General features: G+C 36.2%; 1 protein-coding gene and 1 long non-coding RNA gene across 9 annotated transcripts; one reads left to right on the top strand and one right to left on the bottom strand.

Annotated features, from left to right (window-relative positions):
- The first annotated feature begins 492 nt into the window (after nucleotides 1–492).
- On the top strand, nucleotides 493–25,142 carry LOC110846315 (cytochrome b reductase 1). Of its 6 annotated transcripts, none has more exons than XM_022093017.2 (12): nucleotides 493–761; nucleotides 21,705–21,789; nucleotides 21,907–21,957; nucleotides 22,022–22,039; nucleotides 22,126–22,180; nucleotides 22,263–22,333; nucleotides 22,430–22,478; nucleotides 22,550–22,638; nucleotides 22,923–22,980; nucleotides 23,055–23,081; nucleotides 23,153–23,237; nucleotides 24,332–25,142. In XM_022093017.2, the coding sequence occupies exons 1-12, from the start codon at nucleotides 673–675 to the stop codon at nucleotides 24,471–24,473; spliced, it is 819 nt and encodes a 272-aa protein (XP_021948709.1). In that variant the 5' UTR covers nucleotides 493–672; the 3' UTR covers nucleotides 24,474–25,142. The 6 variants fall into 6 exon arrangements, with proteins under 6 accessions (XP_021948709.1, XP_021948708.1, XP_021948711.1 ...); XM_022093016.2 differs by lacking the exon at nucleotides 24,332–25,142 and adding an exon at nucleotides 23,542–24,141 and having other exon boundaries at nucleotides 516–761; XM_022093019.2 differs by lacking the exons at nucleotides 493–761; nucleotides 24,332–25,142 and adding exons at nucleotides 4,845–5,601; nucleotides 23,542–24,141.
- LOC118434874 lies at nucleotides 2,110–4,671 on the bottom strand. Of its 3 annotated transcripts, none has more exons than XR_004834325.1 (3): nucleotides 4,539–4,671; nucleotides 4,395–4,478; nucleotides 2,110–4,315 (listed from the first exon to the last, which is right to left on the bottom strand). It is a non-coding gene; the product is annotated as an uncharacterized LOC118434874 (long non-coding RNA). The 3 variants fall into 3 exon arrangements; XR_004834326.1 differs by having other exon boundaries at nucleotides 2,110–4,100; nucleotides 4,247–4,478; XR_004834324.1 differs by having other exon boundaries at nucleotides 2,110–4,478.

The raw sequence follows: 25,142 nt of genomic DNA on the forward strand, positions 1-25,142 counted from the left end.
ACGACAAGCATCATCTGCATCAAACCTACTGGTAATTTCACAGACTAGTCAACCTACAATTGACGCGAATCAGTATGCCGAGGATGCGTAGGTAAGTGTAACATACATATGCAAGTAGATATTGAGAGCTACTATTTTTTATTAGTCAAATCAATTCACACATCGCAGACAAATACTCTCGTGTTACATACTTGTTGAATGGTTTAAAATAGTTTTTGAAAATAAGGGCGACTCAGCCGTTGCTTTGAAGGGGCGGGGTGCAGAATGACACCACTGTGTGATATACAGCCAAAACCCCCTTCATCATGCTCTACAAGTGAGTGATTTGCAACCCTCGCCTTTAAAATTCTGATTTGGTAGACCGACTTCTCGTGCGAAATCCCCAAAGACGCAATTATTATCATCATCATAGCGTATATGAATCTCCTCCTCGTGTGTGGTGCAAAAGCGGACGGCTTTAATCATTTTGTAGTCACAGTCGCAAGGCTGAGTGCATTTCGTGAGAACAACCGATATTGCTCACAGCAGGAATCTTTTCTTGGACCAATTATTTTATCATACGACTAAACGTTGAAGATTGCATTTTTACGATTAAAAAATAGTTTTTCCATTGTTGTTCCAGAGTTAACGAAGCCTATAATTTGTGTTTATATAGCGTCATTTTTTGGTTTAATGTTTTCCCAGAAGGATCGTTATGCGGCTGGTGCATATGAAGGGACAGAAGTATCTTCGTCTCTCGAGTTCACGAAGGAGCAAGACAAGTAAGTCGTTTCATGTCATTATTATGCATTCTACATGTTCTCAAGAAATGCTCTTTGACAGAGGTGTCAGATATAATTTCACGAGAATAATATGAACACTGAGGTAATCAAGGTGTCAGGTTGGTTGTTAATCTCACTTGTACGATGACTTGCTCCTCTGCAACTGAATGCAACTTTATCTCTGCGAGTTGAGGTGTCCCCCTAACAGCATCCCTTCCATTATAAACCTGTAAATCGATATCTGTAATCGATACACCTCAGACAGTTTGGAGGAAATGGGGCCTTTGGAAGCAATTTGCGTTGGAATCATGGACACACCTTCAGTTCTATTTTTGTAGAGGAAGTGGATCAATCTATCCCACGTTTGTTCCGTTGCATGTTTATTACGATTTATTAGCTGATTAGCCCAAGGATTTGGAGGAGTAAAATAGCGTGAGGATGCAAAATTTCCTATATCATAGAAAATGCAATAAGGTCATAATAAGTACGACATAAATTCCTCTCAAAGTGAGCCGAAATATTTAAATCAGTTCATTAGAGCAGATTTCACGGATGAAAGATAACGAGATGATAATATTAATCCGATCATTTTCCTAACGAGGACGATATTATAACAGCATGAGAAATTTATTACTTTTTCTTTGAGCAGTAGTATGTATGAACTCTAAGCAAATAATGATTAGCGGTTTTTTGGGATACAAGATTCGTCATATGAACTTCAACCAAGTTTCTATTAGTCAATTTTTGCGGCTTGGCACGCAGATGTGAGTTTTATAAGCTTTCCTTATAAATAAAAATGTAGTTCATTCTTCCTAGAAATATATGCTTTCCTTTTGAAGAAAGCGAAATGAGTTTCTTTCGAGGTACATTTCGATTTCATTTGCTTATGTAAAACAAAACATATAAGAGAACACCGTACTTCCGTTTTCTGACTGCAACGAATTTTCACAGTAAATTCATCCCTCTATTCTTTGACTTTCATCTCTTAGAGTGATGACTTGAGATCATATATGTAGACTCGTGTTAGACACGAAATATACCGTTTGCTCGACTGATCAAGGAATAATAAAATATAAATTTTCCCTCTCTGAGCTCCGCTCATATTGTATTTTACTTGCAAAAGAATAATTTGGCATGAGGTAATATGATAGCTCTTTTTGAAAATTCTACTGTTTCATACTTTGAGTTATTTAGTTCATCAACAGAAATAAAAAATATGCGACATTCACAATTCATTAAATAAAATTGAGACTTGCGTTTTTAACTTAAGTGATATAAATAAATTTTTGAGAGCCTTTGGTGTGTAACCGAGTGTGTAAAGATGAGAAGGAAATGGAATCCAAAGTAATTTAATTCTTACAGATTGAAATTAATTTATTCTGGATTTTTCGTTCTGCGTGGCAAAGAAAGAAGCTTTGCTCGCTTTCTCGCTATCTGGAATCTTTTGTAGTACGAGTCCAATGGGAAAACACGCCACTTTTTGGCAATACGTTACATACATAACAAGAGAAATTTCCGATTTTCATTTAGTCATGTTTGCCAGAATTTAAATTGTACTCGCTTGGCTCTCGGTTCGGCTTGTTTTCATTCCTCTTTTGGTTTCTGATGGAAGTCTTGTTTATTATTTCAATACCTTTCTACTTCCCACTTGAGTAGAAGATCCAAGAGAACGGAAATGCTGGAGTTGGACTTGGAGTGCTTTTTTGTCGGTGGATTTGGTAGAATGAGCTGGGTTGTAGGTCAACGACGATGTTCTCCCGGCATAATGCTTTCCCTACATAAAAATTATACCCCGGGATACTAATCTCCTACTATGTAGAATATGCATGGCTACATAGTATTGTAGAGGATTATATTAGACGAAGATGTCCAATGATTTTTTTCATAATGCTCAAAGACGACGTCTGAAGGCCGGTCCTCTGATAACTTTCCGATTAAAAATAGGTTACCTGGCTCCTATAATCACCGAAACCAATCAAATATGCATTCGTCACACAATAGGTAGCCTGCAATTGAAACATCCTGTACCTATGTGTACCCAAGTCCACGGAAAAGATTACACTACCGATTGCATTACTGACTTGGAATTATCCTGCTCTTCAGCAGAGCTGGGAAGTAATCTTTCCACTCGATTTATTTATTGTCCTTCGCTTTCCTCTTCAACCAAGGAGAAATCTAGCTGTTAGAGGCCCATTAAAAGATGATAAATGTTTTCAAGATATATTGCGGTGTAATGTGAGAGTTAAAACGGGATTGTTTTTCTATTCAGTAGGATTTAAAGCATTTCATTCGTATACATACAGGTGATGGAAATTTCGTCTAATTTTGTTTACAATATATTTTTGTGGTGACTTAAACGTTAAAAATTTAGGATGTTTCAACACACCTACATTTTTAATAATGATGATGGACATTATTAAACCAACCATTGTTTCCGATTAATTATCTGAACAAACGATGACGTTAATTATCGTTATTGAATAGTGAACGCCAAAGTGTGACCCAAATCAGCTTGAGTTAAGCTAAGACTCCGAACCAACAACGGTTTTAGTTTAGAGACCAATATTTAATTCAGAGCAAAGTTATTATTATCTACGAGATACTTATCTTTAGTATGCATGCATGTACATAAATATGTGTGCCCCTAAGGTTTAGTTTTTTTAGCATCAAATTTAATTAAGCAAACTTTTTCTTTTAAGTGATCACAAGCCAAATGACAGTATAAATTACACTGTGTTAGTAGTGGTCAAGTGGTGGTCGTTGTATGGACGAGATGACCGGAATTTCTTCACCTGGCTACTCGTCAATAAACTGGCTTTTACTACTCCACTCCATAAAGTTGTAGAAGCCCCGTTTCTCCAACTGCAATGAAAATGAAATGACTCTTTAGACGAATGATTCTGCTTGACCCTTCCCGAATCCCAAATCTAGCTGCAGCCCCCACTTCTTGCATTCCCCTTCCTTCCTGTAACGTCGAGTGAGTGCTTCCCCCCTATTTCCTCTTGTACTCGCAAGCATTCTATGAACTGGTTTAAGGATCCACGAAATTAGCCTGAAACTCCAACAACGTCTGGTAGTCAAGTATTACAATAAAGTATTTACAATCTCAAGAACAACATTCCCCACAACAGATCCCACTTCCCCTCGTTCATTCCGCGTGGGTTGTGCGCTGAGCCCTCGTATGTATGTACATATGCCACATTTTTTAGTCCTCTGATGGTCAACTTCTTCGTACGACGACAATCATGGAGATATATTTGTCTATGTATGTGTACATCCCTGTAGAAAAGTAAGACTCGGTGGAAGCACGGTGAAATGACGGGGACGAGTATCGAAACGCTGAAATGGAACACATTGTGAACACCCTCGTTTTACTACCGCCTGTTCTCAGGCAGTCGTAGTTGAACATTTATTTCCATTTTCCATCCGAAACTAAAACCAATCTATTTGCTCTGCCTGCTAACTCACTTACTACCCTCACTTACTTTCCATTCCATCCTCTGTTTCTGCTGCGGGAAAAGAGATGGAGAAGCAGCAAAGGGAAACTGCCACGGCTGAAATGAATGCTTTTAAAGGCAACCTTTCATGGGTTCATTATTTCCTGTAACAATGGTTCTCTGCCTGCTAACCTACCCTGATGCAATCCTTGTCCTCGTAGACATGCATGCAGAAGAGCAGAAAGTAAAATAGGGTTGCCAATGAACAAACCATCCAAACCTAGAGTGAAGTGAGTCAGAGGGATCCGAAAGAGTCGAAGGGAAAATAATGTATTATTACATGTGTCCCTATTTCCGCCGTAGTGCTGGGTTCTTTCTTCCCTTGCGTTGTTAGTTGGGCTGGCTTGGCTTCTCTTCTTTCATTCAACAGCTCTCCACCACGACGAACCGCTTTTCGGATCGCAAACTTCAGAAATCAAGATTTACTTTTCAATCATTTTCGGATTTCGGAAAGATTCAAAATCAACGCGTTCTACTTTTTTTCCATCCAAACATTTTCCAAGCGAAAGTTGTACTGTCTCATGCTTCTCGGTCACCTCAAGGGAATTGCGAGGATAACACTGGAAATAACACTGGAAAGAGGAGAAGTTTCTGTCGTCCTCAGAAACGAAACTCGCAAGGTCTGCAAATACCTGCAAGTCTGATTTAAAGCAAACACACAAATTCTCATTAGTTGAGACTACGGCTAATTGAATCAAGAAGTGAACACAGAGTGCATTCAGCGTGCACGCGTGCAACAAAAGAGTTTCTTTAATTGCCCACAGGATTGTAAAACTGACTCGGCAGTAACTAGCACAGATTTAATTAAAAGCTTAAATACAGACTTACTTTCCTTCTCTTTTGCAGTCGTCCACATTGATTCGCTACCTGTGTTATGCTCTTGAGCTAAGGTTTTCATAGTCTCATTCCCATTAAGCAAATACATACCACAGCACCAGGAGCGACAGTTGGCTGCTGCTGCTTTATTTTAGCAGAGTCTCGTCTCAAGCCAGTGTCGCACGACTTGAACACCACTCTCACCATCGTCAACAATATATTCAACCTCAACTCTCTCAAATTAAACTCATCAAAATTGTCATCTTTTTTGAAAAGCATTTTCCTTTTCTTGATTGGTGTCGTCCATCATAAACAGACTTTTTACCGGCAAATTACTCTCGTGTTGATAAAAATATACAAAAACATTGGTTTATTATTAAAATTTAAAAAAGTGCACAAAGTGTGAAGAAGTTACACGTAATAATCGTTGAACAAAAAATCCAACCGCTGACCTGATAACTCATCAAAATGAGTGACGAAACTGAATTGGCTGAGGACTCGCCCAATGAAGAAGACATTCCTGAAAAGTAAGGAATGGTTTGTTAATATACTCAAAATGTAGAAATTATTTTCATGCAAAAAAGTTTTCTTGTCGTCTTTGTCAAATGCAATTAGCCGAATACTTGTGAAATAATTATGGGTTGTGTACTTAATCTGGCAAAAATATTTGCATTGAACGTAAACCTACAGAAAGAACCGCTTATTTATTTGGTGAATAAATGCACAATTATGAATATTAGGCTTGCATTCTACAAATCGTTATGATCATCTTCATGCAATTACACTCTTTTATATTTTGTTTCACTTTTCTCAACTTGCATGCAAGACGGGACGACGGCATGCGACGCGAGTAAAGCGAATACATATTCAAACGCACGTTCATATTTTTGTGTTCACCTTTCCTGCAATTCTAAAATTATGGATGTACATATCTCAACTTGGCCAAAGGATAGTAAATACGGCACATTTTTTTATCAAATTACAATCAAAATTATGCAAACATTCGATTCCTACACAACAAAATAACCAAATTATGGAATAGAAATTTGTTTCATTGAACCGTGCATAAATTTATTTAAACGCATTATTGATCGGTGGTGGTTTTGTTAGTTCATCGTATTGAAGATTGAGAAGCATTCAATTGTCACAATTGCAATTATCGCCTTCCTCCTTCATCAAATTATTCAAAGTATGCACAGTCCTGACATGACATGCCATTCACGCCATGATGGTGACTTTTTTTATTTAAATCCTACAAATAATATTCTGTCTCTTGCTGTGTTTTCCTTATCATAATAAATCAGTTTTCATAAAATGCATCAAACTACATATATAGTTTAGTATTCGATAAGGCAAAAACATTTTACCACAAATTGTTGTGCTATATACTTAGGGCCGAAGGTGCACATACATGTGGGCAACCTAAGAAAACGTTCACTTTTAGAAGTTTAATGTAGCACATGAATGATATTCCACATAACAAAAATTATATTAATTTGGGGCAGTTATGTAATCTGGAATATTCACATGATAAATTAGCTTGACAGTGAATAATAGTAAGTAAATTGATACAAATAATTATGAGGTCATCTTTCCTGTCAATTTTTCCACGATTGTGAGAATATGCGTAGTAACATTTTAATCTACTGCTAAGTTTGATAATGGCGTAGATGTGCTAGTTGTAATAAACACCAAGCGTTTGTGAACTAATCACACGTTCACACCTCTTCATGTTCAGCAACTTTCACACAATTTGAAATTATTGACTAAGGAGAGGATGAGTAGTGAATTGTTATAACAAACATCAATTTTATGTTTACGATTCTCATCCGAAATTTGCATCTGCAAAAATTTTAGGCATTGTAATAATAAGTAGTTAGTTATGTAGTACTCTCTGTACTTATGTAGTTATTGCACAATATCAATACTGAAAAATTCATATTTCTGCTGGACTTGCATACAATCAAGTACTTTTTATTTCAGTATCAACAATAATAACCAACCAAACAGAACAAACGGCTACTATCAATCCCAGGAGTTTAGCAAAACACTGCACCACAGAGATATGTACATATCTAAATAAGTGCATACGTAGTATAGTGCATCATATAAATCAAAGCTATCGAGCCTCCTGTTTTGTTCTGGTATCAGCGTAACAAATTGCTTGGTTGTAAAAACACACAGGCAAACTCTACTCAAGAGACTAAGGCGTGAATGATTTAACCTTATCAAGTCAAATCAATTGAACAAGTGAAATTTTTGTTGGTCATGAACTGTAATTGAAGTTGCATGGATTACATTTGGATATTGTTATCGTTTATGGTCAGTTCATGGCTCCCTTTGTGTGGCCGTCACTATTATTATTATTATATTTCCTTAATTACTTCTAAACTGTGCTCTATTTCTTTAACAACATTTGCTTCTCAATTGATTTATGATGACGATTAATTCACATTTTATTTTTATTCCAATTCTGTCAATCGCTACTTACTCATTTAAAATTTGACTGATAATACGACCCTGAAACTTAGGCGTTGTAGATTGAGTTATCCTCTAAATTTTTTCTTGTTACTCCTGTATGATCACTCATTGTCTTGCACAAAGTTTTCAACATGTTATTATTCAAACAAATCCTTTGAGGCATTCAGCTTCCGAGTGTATTAGTCGATTATTTTGTTAGGATTAATACGATGTATCAGAGTCTAAGGTATACAAAATCCATTTAAAAACTCATTTCTGTCTTTGATATTCCATTAACAACATCAAGGTGCACATTAATCTGCAGCGATGAAAATGGGATGGTTAGCAAAGTTTGTGTGATACATGATTCATTTCTGGTAGCTCAACATAAAGTCAGCCAAACTGAACAACCTTTAAACGTGTATGTATGTTAATGTACATTTTATATTCGTTTATACGTATCTCTGAAATACAGGGCCAGGTTTGAGCTGAAGCAGAAATGCATTTATCTCTCTGCTAGATTGAGATTGAAATGGAAAGCTTTCACTGAACACGCATACACAACATTTATGCAACGTAATAGGATTAAAACATCAAAATCGATTTGACTTCTTCCGCAGTAATACCGGAAAGAAGCTTTCATCTTTGAGCATCCTGCGGAAAATTGATGTGGCTTAGGTAATACATTCTGCTGAGATTACAGCAACCTTGCCTACTTACGTATGCATACATATTTATTTATGTATGTCCATTGTCAGGATAGAACCTCTGTAATTGTACCAGTAAACTAATAACAGAAATGTTAAGGAAAATTTTACGGGTCCTTCGTTCAGGGTCCACGAAGTGCATAAATTGAATACTTTTATTAAATTTAATTATCCATAAGTACACACTCCCAATAATCGAATAAAAACGTTTATATTTTGTTTATTACAATTCAAGTTGCATCAAGTAATTGACTCTCGGTTGTTATTACTCAATAACAATTTGTCATTTTCAATTGTGATTTTAGCTGATGGAGACGTGCTTTAATTATATTTTTGATTTATGTTTCGCCATTTCATCATTACTTTTATATAATAGGATAAGTCTAATATTATGAAATATCAGTAATTTGAAAATATTTTTAAAACAATAATGTTTTATGATTTCAGGGGCTTGCATTATTTGAGCATAATAGTTTTTTAAGGGAAATAAATGAAATGCAATCCCAAAATGACAGGAATGCAATTTTGTCATTACTTCTGATATCACGTGTAAAACAAGTTCTTAAGATAATAGAAATCAGACAGATACAAGAATATCGCTACCGAATATCGAATAATGGCTCGAATGGTGCTTTTATTTAACCTGCGACAATCGCTTCCATTTGCATGTTTTACATAATTCATGCATGTCCTCATTGTAAGTTTGGTCAAACATACAATTCTATTTGAACCTTGTTGACGACTGACTAGATGTCAGTTACATATGTACATATAAACTACTCTTCCTCTTATTGCATGCACGTGAAACTCCTAAAATTGCTAAGCGTTACATACTGTTCAACAGTATTCTATGAATTGTGGGTATTTTTAATCACAAGAAATTCACAAGAGAGACATTGAATAAAATATCTACTGTTGAAAAGCTATGGAATAGGTAAAAGTTTATTATTGTTGTGATTATTTATTTATAATATTGGACAAAACGATTCGATTATTTATTTAATGCATGGCCTTAATTATCCTGCAGTACAAAACGTGTCAAATTTACTGTCTCGATCCTTTATTTCCTGGTCACTGGCTATAAAATGTCACTTGAGACGATGCTCGAATTCGTAGGCCAAAGACCTGTACGAACAGACAGCTAGCAATCGATACGTGATAGTTTTTCCTGCTTTTGCATTATTCACTTCCTTTCCAAAAACATTGAGCATTCAAGTGGCAGAAATGGCCGTATTTTATGGTTGCGTCATGTGCAGTTTGCACTTTTTATTGCGAAATAAAAGGAACACTCATTTTAATATTTGACGAGTAAAACATTTGTAACTGACCACCTCGCCATGATTTTGTATATGTTTTAGCAAATGATGGAACAAGTTGTGCGTTTCACTTTTCAATTCGTTGACTTTCATTACGTTGTTAGTGCATAACTACATATATGCGTACATGCCCATATTTAGAATTTATGCAGAATTTCTTATTTTATAATAGTTTATGTAACAACTTACTTAATTGAAATTGGAAGATTATTGTTAATACTGTATGCTTATTTACAAATCAGAGACTTGTTCCTCTGACATTTGCGGGGTTACAACTTGCACGACACTTTCTGGTATTTCTGGTGCTTTTGGTTTATTAGCCCATGGGTCTGTCTAAAAATATAGTTATATTTTTACATGTGCGTGTACCCGTATCGATACGACAAAGTAGGCGACTAATTTTCCTGTATTATTTTCCTAAAAACAAGAAAATGGTTCAAATATGTGGTTTATATGTACATGCATAATCCATAATATCACATAATATAATAATATACTTATTTACATATTGGATCACAACCAGAAAAGTGTACCCAAACTTCCGTATGCATTATCTCTAAATTAATAAAATGTGACAGTCGGTCAGTCAAGGGAAAATTATGAACTGGGCGTGGATCACTTTGGCTGTCTCAATGACATTTTACACAAGTGTAACAAGTCCTTTATTTTGATTTAAGGTTTGATTATACTGATAACAGAAATAATTGCATTGGACACAAACCAACTTACTCTAAGCCACCCCTACACACACAGAATAAGTATTTACATTATATTTTGTATAGCAACTTCGAAGCTGGACAATGTTTTAAATATGTGTTTGTGTGTCGTTCATCATGACGTGGTTCGTCGCATCATAATTGCCAACAACTACTTTCGCCGACTATAGTAGTGAATCAACCAAATCTGCAAACTGACTCATTTTGCATGCAATTAGTTAGACTAATGAATGGCTCAACACACGTTGAATCATTGCGAGGTACTAATGACTTGAACCTTGGCTAATAATAAATCAGCGTAGGTTTTCATGATTCTTTGTCATTAAAATCCAGATCCTTCATGTGTCCTGTCCCGTCCAGTGCTTTCTGTTTATCTCGCAGTTGCACATTGCTCGTTTCAGTACTACGAGTAGTAAGTGCGACATGATGCATCTCTTTTAAAAAGAACAGCTTTAACAGCAACTGTTGTGCATAGCCTTGTTTGTATGTGTGTGTAGGTGTGATATGCAAACTAAATTATTTTGTAAGCACATTCAATTCAAGCAATCCTTTCACAATTTTTGAATCACAAATTCTGTTCAAAGTCGTTATCATAAACCGCATTTGTTACTCATTGTGGCGCAACGCACATGATGCAATTCAGTTTTTAAGCACAGTACTGACATTAATTTTTCGTTTGAGATCTCCCAGACGAGGGATTAGTCATTTCTACCCCCAGATATACGTGGATGCATATATTCCGCCTGGATAATGACAATATTGTCAAACATTCAAGTTTATGAATGCCGTAATACAAGTCAAACGAACGAAAGAATATCTACAACCAGCCAGAAAAATATTTATGCATTTTAAGTAGCGGATTCAAAGCCTTCATTAACCCCAAAAAATAATCTGAGCATGGTCTGCCAGCAAATAATAATTCCTGAACAGAATTATTTCACACCCACACCGCGCGCCTGTACGCAACCATGATTCACCATCAGAAGAACTACCCTTCTTCCCCTCAGAAGAAGAAGCATGGATACTGTTCATTCATTCTGTTTCGACGAGTGTTGAAATGAGATCTACAAAAATTCACCCTCCTTCTCTTTCTTCTAATAAGAGGAGAATTGTCGGAACGGATTTCTCCAGCAGATTCAGATTCAAGGGTGGCAACCAGTTCTTCCGCTCCGTTATGTACTCTCGTATTCCGTTGCATGGTTTCTACTACACAAGTTCCAGCCAAGCGTTTTCCAAGAATGGCTTCTTGATCTTGAAACGAATGGATGAAAGAAACAGTTTTTAAACACTGTGTTCTTTATTGAAGGCTTTTAATGTTCGGGAAGACAGATGTAAAACGGTTGGGATTTATCATCCTGCTTGTGAACCCCAACTGCTCGGTTTGAGTTGGCCAAGGCAAAGGCATGATTTTAGTGGTGGGGATTTTCCTTGAGGAAAATTTAAGAAAAGGTACAGTACGTTTATCCCTCATGCATAAATGGACTTGAAGGAGGTGATGAACTGGCTTTTATCAATCGTCAACAACCGTAATGGGTCCCTTTACATAGTTTAAGCCGTGCTGCTCCATTTTAAATAGCTTTCACCACTGACAAGGGATGAACCTGAAAATAAGGCAACCACCTTTCCTGAACGTACAGCGTTACTGTAGTACGCATACGGTTATTAAGTAGCGTCAGCTACTTATTGTGATCGTTTTGTCCGTCCGTCCGTCTGTCCGTAAGCAGGATATCTCCAGAACGAGTCAACATAATCAAACCCCGTTTTCGCCATTGTGCTTCTAATTTTTAGTTCTCGGTCGAGTTCGAAAATTGGGTCAATCGGACCACCCCCCACAGCGCCAGGGGGTGTGGTCGAAATTAAATTGTACGTTAATTTTCATGTGGGGTGTCATTTTAAAGGAAATTTGACGGAGATTTCAAATATGTTAATAGTTTTGACCTCATGACCTTGACGACGAGGTCAAAGGTAAAAAAATGCATAATTGTCATATGGGGTGTCATCTTAAAGGAAATTTGACGGATATTTCAAATATGTTAATAGTTTTGACCTCATGACCTTGACGACGAGGTCAAAGGTCAAAAAATGCATAACTGTCATATGGGGTGTCATCTTAAAGGAAATTTGACGGAGTTTTCAAATATGTTAATAGTTTTGACCTCATGACCTTGACGACGAGGTCAAAGGTCAAAAAATGCACAATTGTCATATGGGGTGTCATTTTGAAGGAAATTTTACGGCGATTTCTAGGACGTTAATATTTTTGACCTCATGGCCTTGAGATCAAGGTCAGGCGTCAAATTGTCATGGGATATGGGATAATTTTAAAGGAAACTCTGACGCTACTTTTTTATATTCGTTTGGAGGGTTTATTTCGACCCATCAAGCTGTTTGCCTTTGCCCCTGTAAGTTCTTATACGAATAATGCGTATTTCATGAAGATAATTTCCTAGTATACGAAGTGGAGGATAAGTTAGGTAATAGGACTCTCTCTCTCTTGTCATGGAAGAAGTATTGCCTTGCCAAACAACCCAAAAATGCATCACAATATTTATTTAACTACAATATTTAACGACTCAACCAATTCACATGTGAGTATCGACAGCGGATTGCAATACATACACGTAAAAATTTACAGTTGAATAAATTAAACCAGCAATACGTACATACTATGTTATTACGACAGACGAGGACTACTGCAAACTGGGATATGCATTGCCAATCAACGGTTTAGCTGCGTATGTATAAACAAAATCCAAATTAAATGCGATGCAAATGCAACCCTTTGATTATGATGGAGCTAAATAGCTAACGAATTGCAATAGTGATGGTGAATGGGGGCGATAAGTAAAATCTAATAACTCGGTTGAATTGAACACAACCAGTTATGTTGTCGAGCTATGCATGTAAGTACGACCAACTATAGTTGTTGAACCTTCTAAATGCATGTGAGAAGTATTGGAAAAGTGTTATGTGAGTGTGTACCACTATTTGGTGAGTGTTTTGAATGTGTCCATATATGAGGATATGAGTTAGTAGTAAGAGCACAAGTGGAGGACACCACGAGAGTTGCTTATTGCTGGTTTTGGTAGGCAGCCTAGTCTTGTTGATCATCATCCCTTGGGGTGAAATTTCGGGGTGCGTCTCCGTCGTACATGCCGTTATTGCATTTGCCTCCACTTTATAACATAACACATTCACGGCGTCTCTATAGAGGACCAAGTCTAACTCGCTTTACAACTAACTCCTCATCATCATGGGAGGAGGGAGAGAGGAGACAGGCATCTCTCAAAATCTCAGATCCATTCCAATAAGTTGACTCGTTTCGCTCACTCACATTGCTTCGTATTGTGCTTCGACGATTCTCTACTCGATTTAAGCCCGATCCAAATTTACCTGTGATGAAAGCCTCGGCACTTGAGCTCATCTTCCGCTTGTGGGAGCCAACTTGTTGTCATTAGGATTTCCGCTTGTATGCAGCTCCACTGAAACGGAGGAGTAAACGGAAGTTTTGGTTTCCCAGTAAATTGGCCGCTGAGGAGAATTAATTGGTTCCATCATCCATCAACCTGGGATTACTTTGGAAGTTATTTTGGTGGTGTGTTGTGCAAAAGCCTTGGAATTAAATTCACCTGTGAAATTTTTAAGTATCTAATTGGGAGCTAACCTTGAGCAAATTGTTACTGCTGCGAACGAGCGAAACATTGGCTTCACTCTGCTCCATGCTTGTGGATCTTCTTTTGTAAAGAGAGCAGCGTCGTCAAATTTTGAGTGCCATAAAATATTTCGAGATCCACTTGACTGCAAGAAGGAGAAGTGTCGTCGTCACATTCAATGAGGTAATAATGACATGAAGTTTCTCCAGGAATAGATTATTATAAATATACTTATGCTATTGTAAATTACTGATAATGCCGAAGCTAAAAAATTGTCCGAGTTGAACTACTTACTACGTTTAGTGTTGAATATTATATTTAACGCAAAGTACAACAACCCGAGTTGAGGGTTTACTATTGAAGTGGTTTATTTGTAATATAAAAAATGCATGCTAACGACTTGAACAAACGACAATTTCCTGTTTTTCATACTCTGTAATTTTGAACTTGAGTAATTTAAACACAGACAGTTGATCAGCGCATAGTGCATTCTGATGAGAGGGCAGGGAGCACAACAACCTGTCATGCAATGGAATAAAATGACCTACTGAATTCATTTTATTATATATACCTGACCTAAAAATCTATCAAAGTTGAGTCCAGGTTAGGTTGAGGCTGATGTGCGTTGTTTGTGATGGCAAACGCATTAGTGGAGAAAATTGTTGGTTGGCAAAAGTTAGACCAATGAAGCAAGTTTAAGCCAGATTGAGCTCAAAGTCAGCAGGTGAATTGTAATGAATGGGCCTGATTTCCGTGAATTCGTCGTCTCAATTTGTCACAATTCTAGTAATCTAAAGCTCTTTATAATCTAACCAGATTTAAGTAATTGGATTGTTAGTAATCGTGAGCACCAGATTGAGATCACGAGCTTTAATAAATTCACATGGCGGAGGAAAGTGTGACTTTATTTCAATTATCGGGCCGGACTTCTCACGATAAGAGTTCTGTTTCTCTTAAATGCAGTAGATTAGTTTGTAATAAATATAAAAAACGGTTTGTAAATGTCAGTCCTCTTCTTGTTCTTCGTTGAGCTGTATATCCATTGGTTCATTGTTGTTAATGCGTACAACATAGTAATGCGTTTACATGTATGTATGCATTATCCTCTTCATTTTCATCACATTGAAAGTTGTTTGTTTAGCTATCATATTGTTGTTTAAATCCGGTGGACTTGTGCTCTACATTAGCAAAAGTTGGCCTGTCTTTTTATTAAATATTTTTTGCAATCCGCAATACCAATATCTGGTCGACTGCAACCTCATTTCCTATTTCTATCTCAACTGCATCAATCTTTAATTACTTGAAATGGTTTTGTTTCTTGCTGGTTTAACCAAGTGACTGATTGGCATTCTTCTTGATTGACATTCAAGTTTTTTATCCCTGCACCTTCTCTCGGCACAATCGCATTAAACGACAAAATACACATTTTATTATTAAATACGTATGTTATGCATAGTGGTTCAGTTACTCTATCGTACACCATAAAACAACGAGGAGTGATCTCGCTGAAATCTTGGTTGAATTGGAACCACCAACCATGAGTAGGCATTCTTCTGTATGTGTATACGCAGTATAAAATTGTTACCTTCCTCCGAAAAGTGCATTATATTCGTGTTCGTATTTTAGGACCGATTATGCATGCAGCATTATGTATCATCCAATATCATTGGATGGAGTTTGAGCATGGTTTGAGTATAATGGGAGCATCATCTTAGATGATCCGGGGGTTAGATCACTCAAACAGTAATGCCCCATCATCAGGCACAATAAGCAACTCTATTATGTTTATATTGTCATTGGGAATGCATTGGGCGAATGGAGGTATGTATCTCTATAAATTCTTTTGGGAGGCAGAACATGAGGGCTTCGGGAACGACGCAGAATAACACAATAATGCAAATCGTAGATGGCAACAACAAAAAGTGAACCTGAGAATAAAAAACCGGATGGTTCAACATTACCTGAAGTCAATTCAGCCATCCTGCTATCCCCTGTGGCATCTCCACACGAACCATCATCCATCCTCCTTCCACATTGTTGAAGCTTTTGCCTGTTCACCAAGCTGGGTAACTATCCCGTTAGTAAAAAGACGCTACTATAACCAACGATACATATGCTCGTCCTGTCCCCTGCGCTGCTGTTGTTGCCTGCGAAATAATACGACTCACAGTGTTTGGCCAGATCTGCAAAAAACGGCTTGGTGGATTCAAAATCATTTCGACAATCACGTAGTTAAAGAGCAGTTCAATGCCTGGTTTCAAGTTGTAGAGTTGTGACTAGAATTACAGCCTGATTTAAATAATATTCTTCTCAACAGTTGTTTGCATAACTTGGTTGGATTGATCAGTTTTTTGGCACTAAAAGTTGTCGCATCGGTCATTTTTGTGCCTCTAAAAGTGGTTCGGGTAGCGTTGCACAGCAAGGAAGTAGCATATTGTCAACATAGCTGAATAATATTTCCGCGACATAGCGTGATATTGGTCTGTTGACATCGAATTACTACACAGTGCATTTTCCAATTGACTTAAAATTTACATTTATTTATTTTTCACTTTTATGAAGTACACTAATTTCTCGCCAGAATTTCAAGTGAGTTGTTTAGTGTGATCGTACGTACACAAGTTTTCTAGTGACAACATGGCGGAGCGAGATCGAGACGAGTCCTGGCCAATGACAAGGGATGACTCTGATGATTTCAGAAAGTGATTAAGTTTTTCTTTTTATTTAATTTAAAGATGGTCTGGTAATATTTTACTTGTGTTTTTGGGAGGCAACGAAGGAGAGAGAGACAAGCAACATTCTAAATGCTTTGACCATGTACAGTTTAGTAAAGGCATATCTAGCTGACATGCTTGATTTCATTCTTCGATGGTGCATGCATGTACGTACGTACGTACGTATGTACATAGATAACAAACAGCAATGAAGATGGTATTTCGTTTAGTCGTCCTCCTACACAAACAAACAAAAAATTGTGTCCAGTCAAGTGGCGCCATGTTCAGTCTTGATTAGTTAATGTTTAGTTAAAGTAAGTTTGCGAAATGACAAATGACTAATAAACTGGAGGATCTAGTTCAATGTAGATTTAATTTGTCTCCATTTGCGGACAATAATTGAACTTTTTATATATCTATGCATGCATGTGCTCGCATTCGAATTGCACGTAATGTGGCTTTTATTAGAATATGCATACATATCGTGTGGAACATGTACAACGTACGTGCAACGAAACAATAATATTTCGTTGTTGTTTGTACATAGGCAGGTGTCATCAGGAAGTTGAAGTAATATAAACTTTTACAATCATGTGGCTAAATATTTAATAGTATGAATGAACACTAAATAAATTGAAAGTAAAATATTTCGACTTGTACTCTGACTCATTAATATGCTGCATAACATATTTATTTTGAGTGCATAAAAGGTTTACCTCCATTTCACAGAGACCCAAAGTGCCATTTTCAGCACATGAAATAAGAATATCTTTTTTTAATACGTTAGGAAATGAGTATTGAGAAGTAGCTATACCCATAAACGTACAGTAAACATGCTCAACGATCATTTGAAGGAATGAACAATAGATTTCGTAATTTCTGACATTTTGGGAGCTTTTCACTAATTGAAGACGACTTGTATTAATCCTTTCATACGAGGTGTACCAAGAAAAGCCAATGGTCGATATAGGGCTTTGCGTGCGATTAAACTCCGTTTCACTTTACATGGTATTACCGCCACACGAAACTAACATGAGATTCTCATGTTCCTTGCCTGTGGCGGTAATACCATGTAAAGTGAAACGGGGTTTAATATAAACACGCAACTCGTGCATACCTTTGCATAGGCCAAGCTTCCTACTTTCTTCTGGCCAGAGAGAGAAAGAGGCACTCCACTGAACACCAACAATAATTGCCACTACACAGCGAGATTGACATGACACTATCCAACGCATAGCCGTGCATATTTATTTTCAAACCCATTGAATATTCTTCTTCGCGTTAATGACAATAATGTGTGCTATAGGTGGTGCATATTGTGTATAAAAAAGTAGCAATTCAAAAGTTGACATTGAGAATCCAACTTTGCCGATGGACTGGACAGTAAATGTATATCTACTTACCTACGTACGTACGAAACGGACTGAAAGCGGTGGCAGGAAACAACCGAATTTGTTTCATTTCATGCGAAGGATATGTACAAGTCCGAATGGTTTTCAGTGGATGAACGCCTTCATTCGTGTTTCTTTTCATGGTGTTGCTGGGATGCACGCCTTTTTATGCCACACAGACAATGACAGTTCGACAGTCACTGGAGAAGGCTTGATTCGATTCTTTCTCTCCTCTGACCATGAATTGAATTTGTGGCTTGTTTCCATTTGTCCAGCAGACCTAAAAATCTCCTTCATTTGGTTCGATTGGATTGACCTTTGGTTAATTTCTTAAGTTCCGCGTGTCCTCTCTTCTACTACAACTTGCTTGTTGTATGTGTTATAATGTGTGCAATGAGCAAAGGAGGGCAACTAGTGAACATTGTCCCCCATCCGTTCATCCAAAGTATACTCTTGTGCCATCTTAATATTACCTTGTTCTAAGGATACCAAGTACGACGAACAAATTGTATTCAAATGGGATTGGAACGCTCCATTATTGTGATAAATCAATATTTTAGGATCAAGTTAATAGAATATAAATAGCTTAGTTCTTAGTCACTGTCCTTGTTAAAGTGCTAAAATATTTTACTGCACTTGTTAACACTTCGTTGGTTCGATAGCGGTTGGTGTTGTTCACATATTTACCTACTTGGAGTCAATACTTCATCTGTTGATTGTTGTCGGGCTTCCATAACTCAATTCGTGTAAGATTTGAACGTTTGCAATTATTCATCCCACGCTTTTTTATGAGTCTAATTTTATACTGGTGTATACTTGCATATGTACATACACATAAATCGTGACATTTTGCGGGTTATCGAATATGTGTTTTGTACAATTAGAAAATTATACTGCCCAATTATTATCTGCAACCATATTGTTAATCATATGACTAGTACATAGTCTTAAAAATTAGCAAAGTAGCAACAACTAGACGATTTACTACGCATTCCATTTAATTTTACAAACTAAATTCTCCAGTCGCCTTTGAATAGCTATTTTATGTTATGGTATATTTTTTTGCCATTGTTTACTCTGCATGCATGCAAGATGCAAAACCTGTTTAATTCCGTCATGATTTTTTCTGTACTGAACCATATGAAATATGAAGTTTGGTGTTCTATGATTCTATATGAAACATAAGTACATAACACGGAGCATAGATTTAACATGAACATCAATCACATGTATAGTTATTTTTTTGAAAAGCAATCCAATTTTGGACGACCTTGTCGCTAATGGTGTTCTAGGTGGAATTTTGTATACGCAGAATGCTCTTTCGAATGTGTGCTCATCACAAAGGAATATTGTTTGTTTGAGGTTGCCTAAATGAAGACTGACCATTACCAATGGCGTACTCATTCTTCTCGCACACACACTTTTCTTCCCAAATGGCTTGTGGGGCGTGTGGGAGACCTTCCCAGGTGGTACTGGATACAATATTTGCCACATTTTGCCAAATTTCTAGTAATAACATGAACTTATTTATCTACCCGCAATGTGACGTATTTATATTGCCTGATAAAGTGCATTAACGATTTATTTTTCATTATGAAAATGTTATGATGACAAAAAGGCATGGCACTATCTGATCTGCATTATACCATCAGTGACACACTTTACAGCATTATTTTTTGTAGTATTAATTCTTAATAAACATAAACATGAGTAAAATCAAACTTGGGTCTGATGGAATCTCAATAAAATATATTGGCAGATTATTATGGCAGCCTTTCAAATTTTAATTGGTATTGGAAGTCATTTCCTGGTTCAAATATTTGAAGATTCATTTAATAATAGCTATTGTATATGTAAGTTGCTATTATGTGAGACTTCGACGTAAAAGTTCGTCGAATTCTCAATATCTTTCTCGAGTATTGTTGTAATAGCAATCATTTATGTAAATGATTTATTTCCAGAATTACGTAAAAGCAACAATGGCACATATTGAATATCAGATCGTAATATACTTTTTATGCAATAATTTGCATAATCCAAAATGTAAGAGTTTGATAAGAATTTTAGCGCATTTATGGAGGAATCCGTTTCATAAATTACAATTTTGAAAATAAATTATACAGGTGAGGGCTTAGGTCTGCTAAACATTGGTGCGTGCAAAATTACTAAGGCACAAGACGGAATAATACGTTGTTAGGTATCGACAACAACTAAATAACTACTCACATAACTCCGGGTAAAAGTTGCCTCATATTTATGTCCTCCTACAGCACCCAGCTCCGACTTCCGTGTACACTTTATTAAATTGTGTATTATAGTGTTTGGATTCACGGAAAGTACGTATGCCTATGCCAACTCATGTCTTAAGGTTTCGCTACATACGTGTATCTAAGGAAAAGGGAATGACCTCCTTGGTGTCACCATTGCCATTCCTGACCACGCTTTCTCCAGCCCTCTTAACCTTCTCCAGTCTTTGATTATTAACAAAGAACGAGAGTTCATTCATTTTGCACTTGTCCATCGCTTACAAAATTTATTTACGCATCAATTTCCAAGTTGTTTTCAATTGTTGTGAGCTACGCAAGGCAAGGTATTAGCTGCAGGAATGGGGAAGTTACAAGATTTCACAAGCATACAACCCATACAGCGTTTTTTATCTTTTTTAAGGTGAGATCGCAATCTCTAGAAATATTCTGATTTTAATGACGAACATCTAGCATAATTAATATTTAAGTAATAAAATTAATTTAATGTGGCTGTAATGTTTCAAATTTTTGAGGCAAGGAGCTGCAGCTTCTTACCCAATATGTTGTTATTGGCACTTGTTGTGTCTCTTTTACAAAATTCTGTTTACAATATTGGATGGATGGCGTTCTTGTAATTACTTCGTATTCATGCAGCATACTGCCTCAGATCAGTAAATACATTTTTTAGTACGTCCACATGCAGTGAGTACCCGAATCGGGACAAATGTTTACCGGTTGCAAATGACAACGAAGCCCTAGACATGGCTTAATTATCCTGGTTGAATGACTGCGTCTAATACCAGAAATGGTTCGAATTATTCCCATTCTAGTACAGAAATACCCGTTTATGTATTTGTTATTGGCACTGTTGCCTCTGAGTGAGTTGCATTATTCTGGTGGTGATATAATAGCTTCTGTTGAGAACTTGTCATTTTGTAAAATTGACTGTTTAGGTAGTTTCCTTGTTATTTTGGTGGAATTTTGTTACAGAGAGAAAATTTATCTACGTTACGCACCAACTGGCTGGCTTGTTGCATGTTGTGGAATTACTGTATTCCATTAACCACAAATGTTAACCTCTAAAGGAGCGTGAAAGTATACGGATGAGGCAAATTTATGCTTGAGTAGTAATTCATAGTTGTAAGCGAAAGCTAGCAAAATTCATAAAAAATGGGAATTGTACAAAAATGACAAACTGCTAAATAATTAGAGGTTTTTGTTCTCTTTCGCTGCCAGATTAAGTCACGTTTCATTCAAATTATTCAATTTCATATTGTGGAAGAACATGAACGACAATCAATTGCATTCTATGCAAAAAGAAAGTACTCGCACTTTGGTTGGTGCATGGGATTATTAATACCACTGAATCTAACATGAGATTGATAGACAAATAAAAAATTATAATTTCAACATTTTGTTTGTTTCAGGACTAAAGAAGAAGCAGGAATGGGCACTAAAATTGGATTCGTTTTTTCCCTCATCGTCACCAGTGTTCTCCTCATAGCATCCCTCGTAAGTACAATTACTCAGATCCTTCAGCAACAAAGACCGGCGTAGATGATGTTATTAATATGCAATATGTATGCATAAGAAAGTATCCTATCTAACAGGGCTAATTTAATTTCATAGGTTTTAGTGCTGTTCTGGATATTTATGTATAGAGGAAGCTATGCATGGCAGGTAAGATTTAAAAATAAGTTATAAATAAATTTAAAAACACTAATAATTTTGAATCAATTTTCAGGAAAACCCTCGCATTGAGGTATGCTTTATTAATTTATATAATTTATACCTTTGACCTTTGAGACCTGTGTGGCAACATATTAATTAGTCAATTTTAAATTTCAGTTCAACTGGCATCCTACTCTCATGATTGGCGGATTCATCTTCTGCTCTGGATTCTGTAATTTGCAATCAATTAAATATTTTCTTTGCATATGCAAATAGTGTTCAAAAGCGTCATGTGATTTTTAATTTCTGTGTAGCAATGCTGTTCTACCGAATGATGACTTGTTGCAGGAAAATCTATGTCAAGCTTCTTCACACTGTATTCCATGTAAGAGTGAAAATCCACGTTTTTATGAGCAATGTGCTTTGTCAATAAATCATGCTGTGAAAATACCGCTCTGATTTTCAAATTTGTTCCATGTAGGCATTGTCAATTGCTTGCATTGCTATTGGATTTCTGACCGTTTGGGATGGTAAACTCTCAATTTATTCACATTTATAGTATATGTACATACATGGAACTTGATGAACGTTTTTATTTCAGCTCATGAGTTGGTGACTCCAAAGATCCCCCATTTCTACTCTCTTCACTCATGGCTGGGACTTACAACAATGGGGCTCTTCGCTATACAGGTGAAAAATTCAACTCCTGAGAAAGAAACTTTCCAGTATTCGTCTCAAGTTTCTCTTGTTACAAAGAAAGTGAACTCGGAACATAAAAATCTCGTTAGAATTTGTTTTTCTGGAACTCTCAGTGTGTTTACCGTCTTTCTCTGATTGGGAGAAGCCATTTATTTTCGTTTACCAACTCATTTATTGCCCCTTTGTTAGAATTTTCGGAAATTACTGAAAGGCGAATACGTGTTTATTGGTACACTCTGCGTGCACAAGGTGATAAATTATTTTGTTGATCACAGTTCGTCATTGGATTCTTCAGTTTCTTGATTCTGCTGTGTTGTGAGGGGGCAACGGCAGGTAACTTCGCAGTTTCTAATATTCACATATAAAAATATCCACATACAAATATCGATTGAATGTTTTTATTTCAGCTTGCAGAGCATCCTTGGTACCAACTCGTGAGTTTGATTGAAATTTTTGCCTGTTGATTTTTGTAGCATAATGTAAATGCAATATATTTCTCATCTAGATGCCACCTTTGGAATCATCACCTTTGTTATGGCTTGCGCCACGGCTTGTGCTGGGTTGACCGAAAAAGCCATCTTTGAACTCGGGTAAATATTAAAATACCCTCACTAATAAGTTCTATTAATAATGCTAATTGTGATGCCGAGAGCAGATGTCATCCCATATTTCCAATGGCCACCAATTTAATCAAATCTTCAATTTCTACTAAATACCAAGTTCTTTAACTAATCAGTCACTCACTGCGCAATATTTTTTTTCATTAATTAATCGCTGAAATATTGTTTTAACTTTTACACCACAGCTACATGCATGCATTTATTTATTATTTACTTTGTTGAGTTGAACTCATTATTTATTTCCTCTTTTGTTAATGCTTTCTCCTTATTTTAGGGCATCTTCGTATTCACATTGGAGTTCTCCCGAATCTATCATTGTCAATGTCTTGGGCATCACAATTGCTGCCTCGGCCATATCTTTGGTCTTTACATTGAGCGTTCCATCCATTAGAAAGATGCCGATGAGAATGACCTATCACACTGACCTCTAAACCCTCCAGAATTCAGAATCAAATCAACATCATCGTCCTCTATACATACCTGCCATTCTCACCAACACTGTTTTTTCGAGATTATTATTCTTTGTACATACTCAGTTTCACTCTAATCGAAATTAGATATTTTATTCTGAGTTTCTTAGTTAAGTTTTGTATGGTTGCGTTATATTTTCAAAACTACTTTCAAAACACCATAACGGTACACAACTTTACAAATAGAGAATATTTAGTTGAGCATTAATGAATTACACATAACGTTTATTATTACAAATAAATGGTTGACGTGATTTTTCATGTCCAAGGAATGCAAGTTTACATGCATTTACGTACGAATCAAAACAAAATAAGTAAATCACATGATTTAATTTAAGGGTGTTTTAGTTCTATTATTTCGTATTTTAATTTTTAATATTTAATAAAAAAACTCCTATAAACTATTTGATTTATTTTTATTTATCGGTTTGCTTTCTTTATTTGCACGATTAATTATTTTTATTTTTTTCATCACCCACTAACAACTACTTGAGAAATTACTACAATTATTAATTACTTAAGGCATCAAAAATTCGAGCGATTTATCCAGAACAGCCAAAATATAATTCTATTTAACCTTTTTGTTTTCATTAGAGAAAACTATCGTCTAGACGAAGAGGAAAGCATCATTGTCAACAGTTTAGGAATCGTTATCATTGCTGCCATGATATGCATGGTGTGGTTTGTTCGAACAGGACCGATGACACGAGGAGTTGCTGTCGACTCTGAAGGATAAAAGCATTCGCGACAAATATGAAACATACAGTATGCTGAATGTACAAAAACCATTGTTTTAATTTAGAGCGATTTAAATATCAACGATTTTTTTACTGTTTCTTAATTCCACCAGCATACGTTAATTTACAAAAGTTGCTTGTCAACATATAGTTGTTTTTACTAACCAATTTGATATTTATATACTAATCTGGCTTGAATGAATGTTATCATTTGTAGTACCGTTTTGGATTAGAAGATTGGAAAGAAAAATATTTAGCTTGGTAAATTTCATACCGGTTTCTGCATTTCAAAGAATTACTTAGAATTAGAGTTGAGAATAGAATAATAGTAAAGTAAATATGTGTTTCAACCATTTAAACTTTTAATGGATTTCCTGCAATGATAAGGCTAAAATGGATCAAACAAAAGTCCGTATGCTGGATGCTTTGCTACATGTATTAAAAATATAATATTACAGTTTACTATTACAATTTACATCTATGAAGTAGTTATTATCAGTTTTCACCTGTAGTGTGCAAATACTCTAAAATCCAGCAAAATTTCAGAAAATGTGTTAATTCATCTGTTCAGGAATTCATCTGTTCCGGTAAAAATTACTCTACATTTATCCATTAATTACGAATAATAGCTTTCATTAAATAAATCCTGTAACATCTTTTTACTGACA

This window comes from Folsomia candida, unplaced genomic scaffold (assembly GCF_002217175.1).
Source record: "Folsomia candida strain VU population unplaced genomic scaffold, ASM221717v1 Fcan01_Sc003, whole genome shotgun sequence".
NCBI classification, from domain to species: Eukaryota; Metazoa; Arthropoda; class Collembola; order Entomobryomorpha; family Isotomidae; genus Folsomia; species Folsomia candida.

Coding starts and splice junctions, on each gene's coding strand:
- LOC110846315 (XM_022093016.2), top strand. CDS start 673: ATGTTTTCCCAGAAGGATCGTTATGCGGCTGGTGCATATGAAGGGACA. Junction 21,790..21,906: donor TTCTCCTCATAGCATCCCTC/GTAAGTACAATT, acceptor TTAATTTCATAG/GTTTTAGTGCTGTTCTGGAT. Junction 23,238..23,541: donor AAAGCCATCTTTGAACTCGG/GTAAATATTAAA, acceptor TCCTTATTTTAG/GGCATCTTCGTATTCACATT.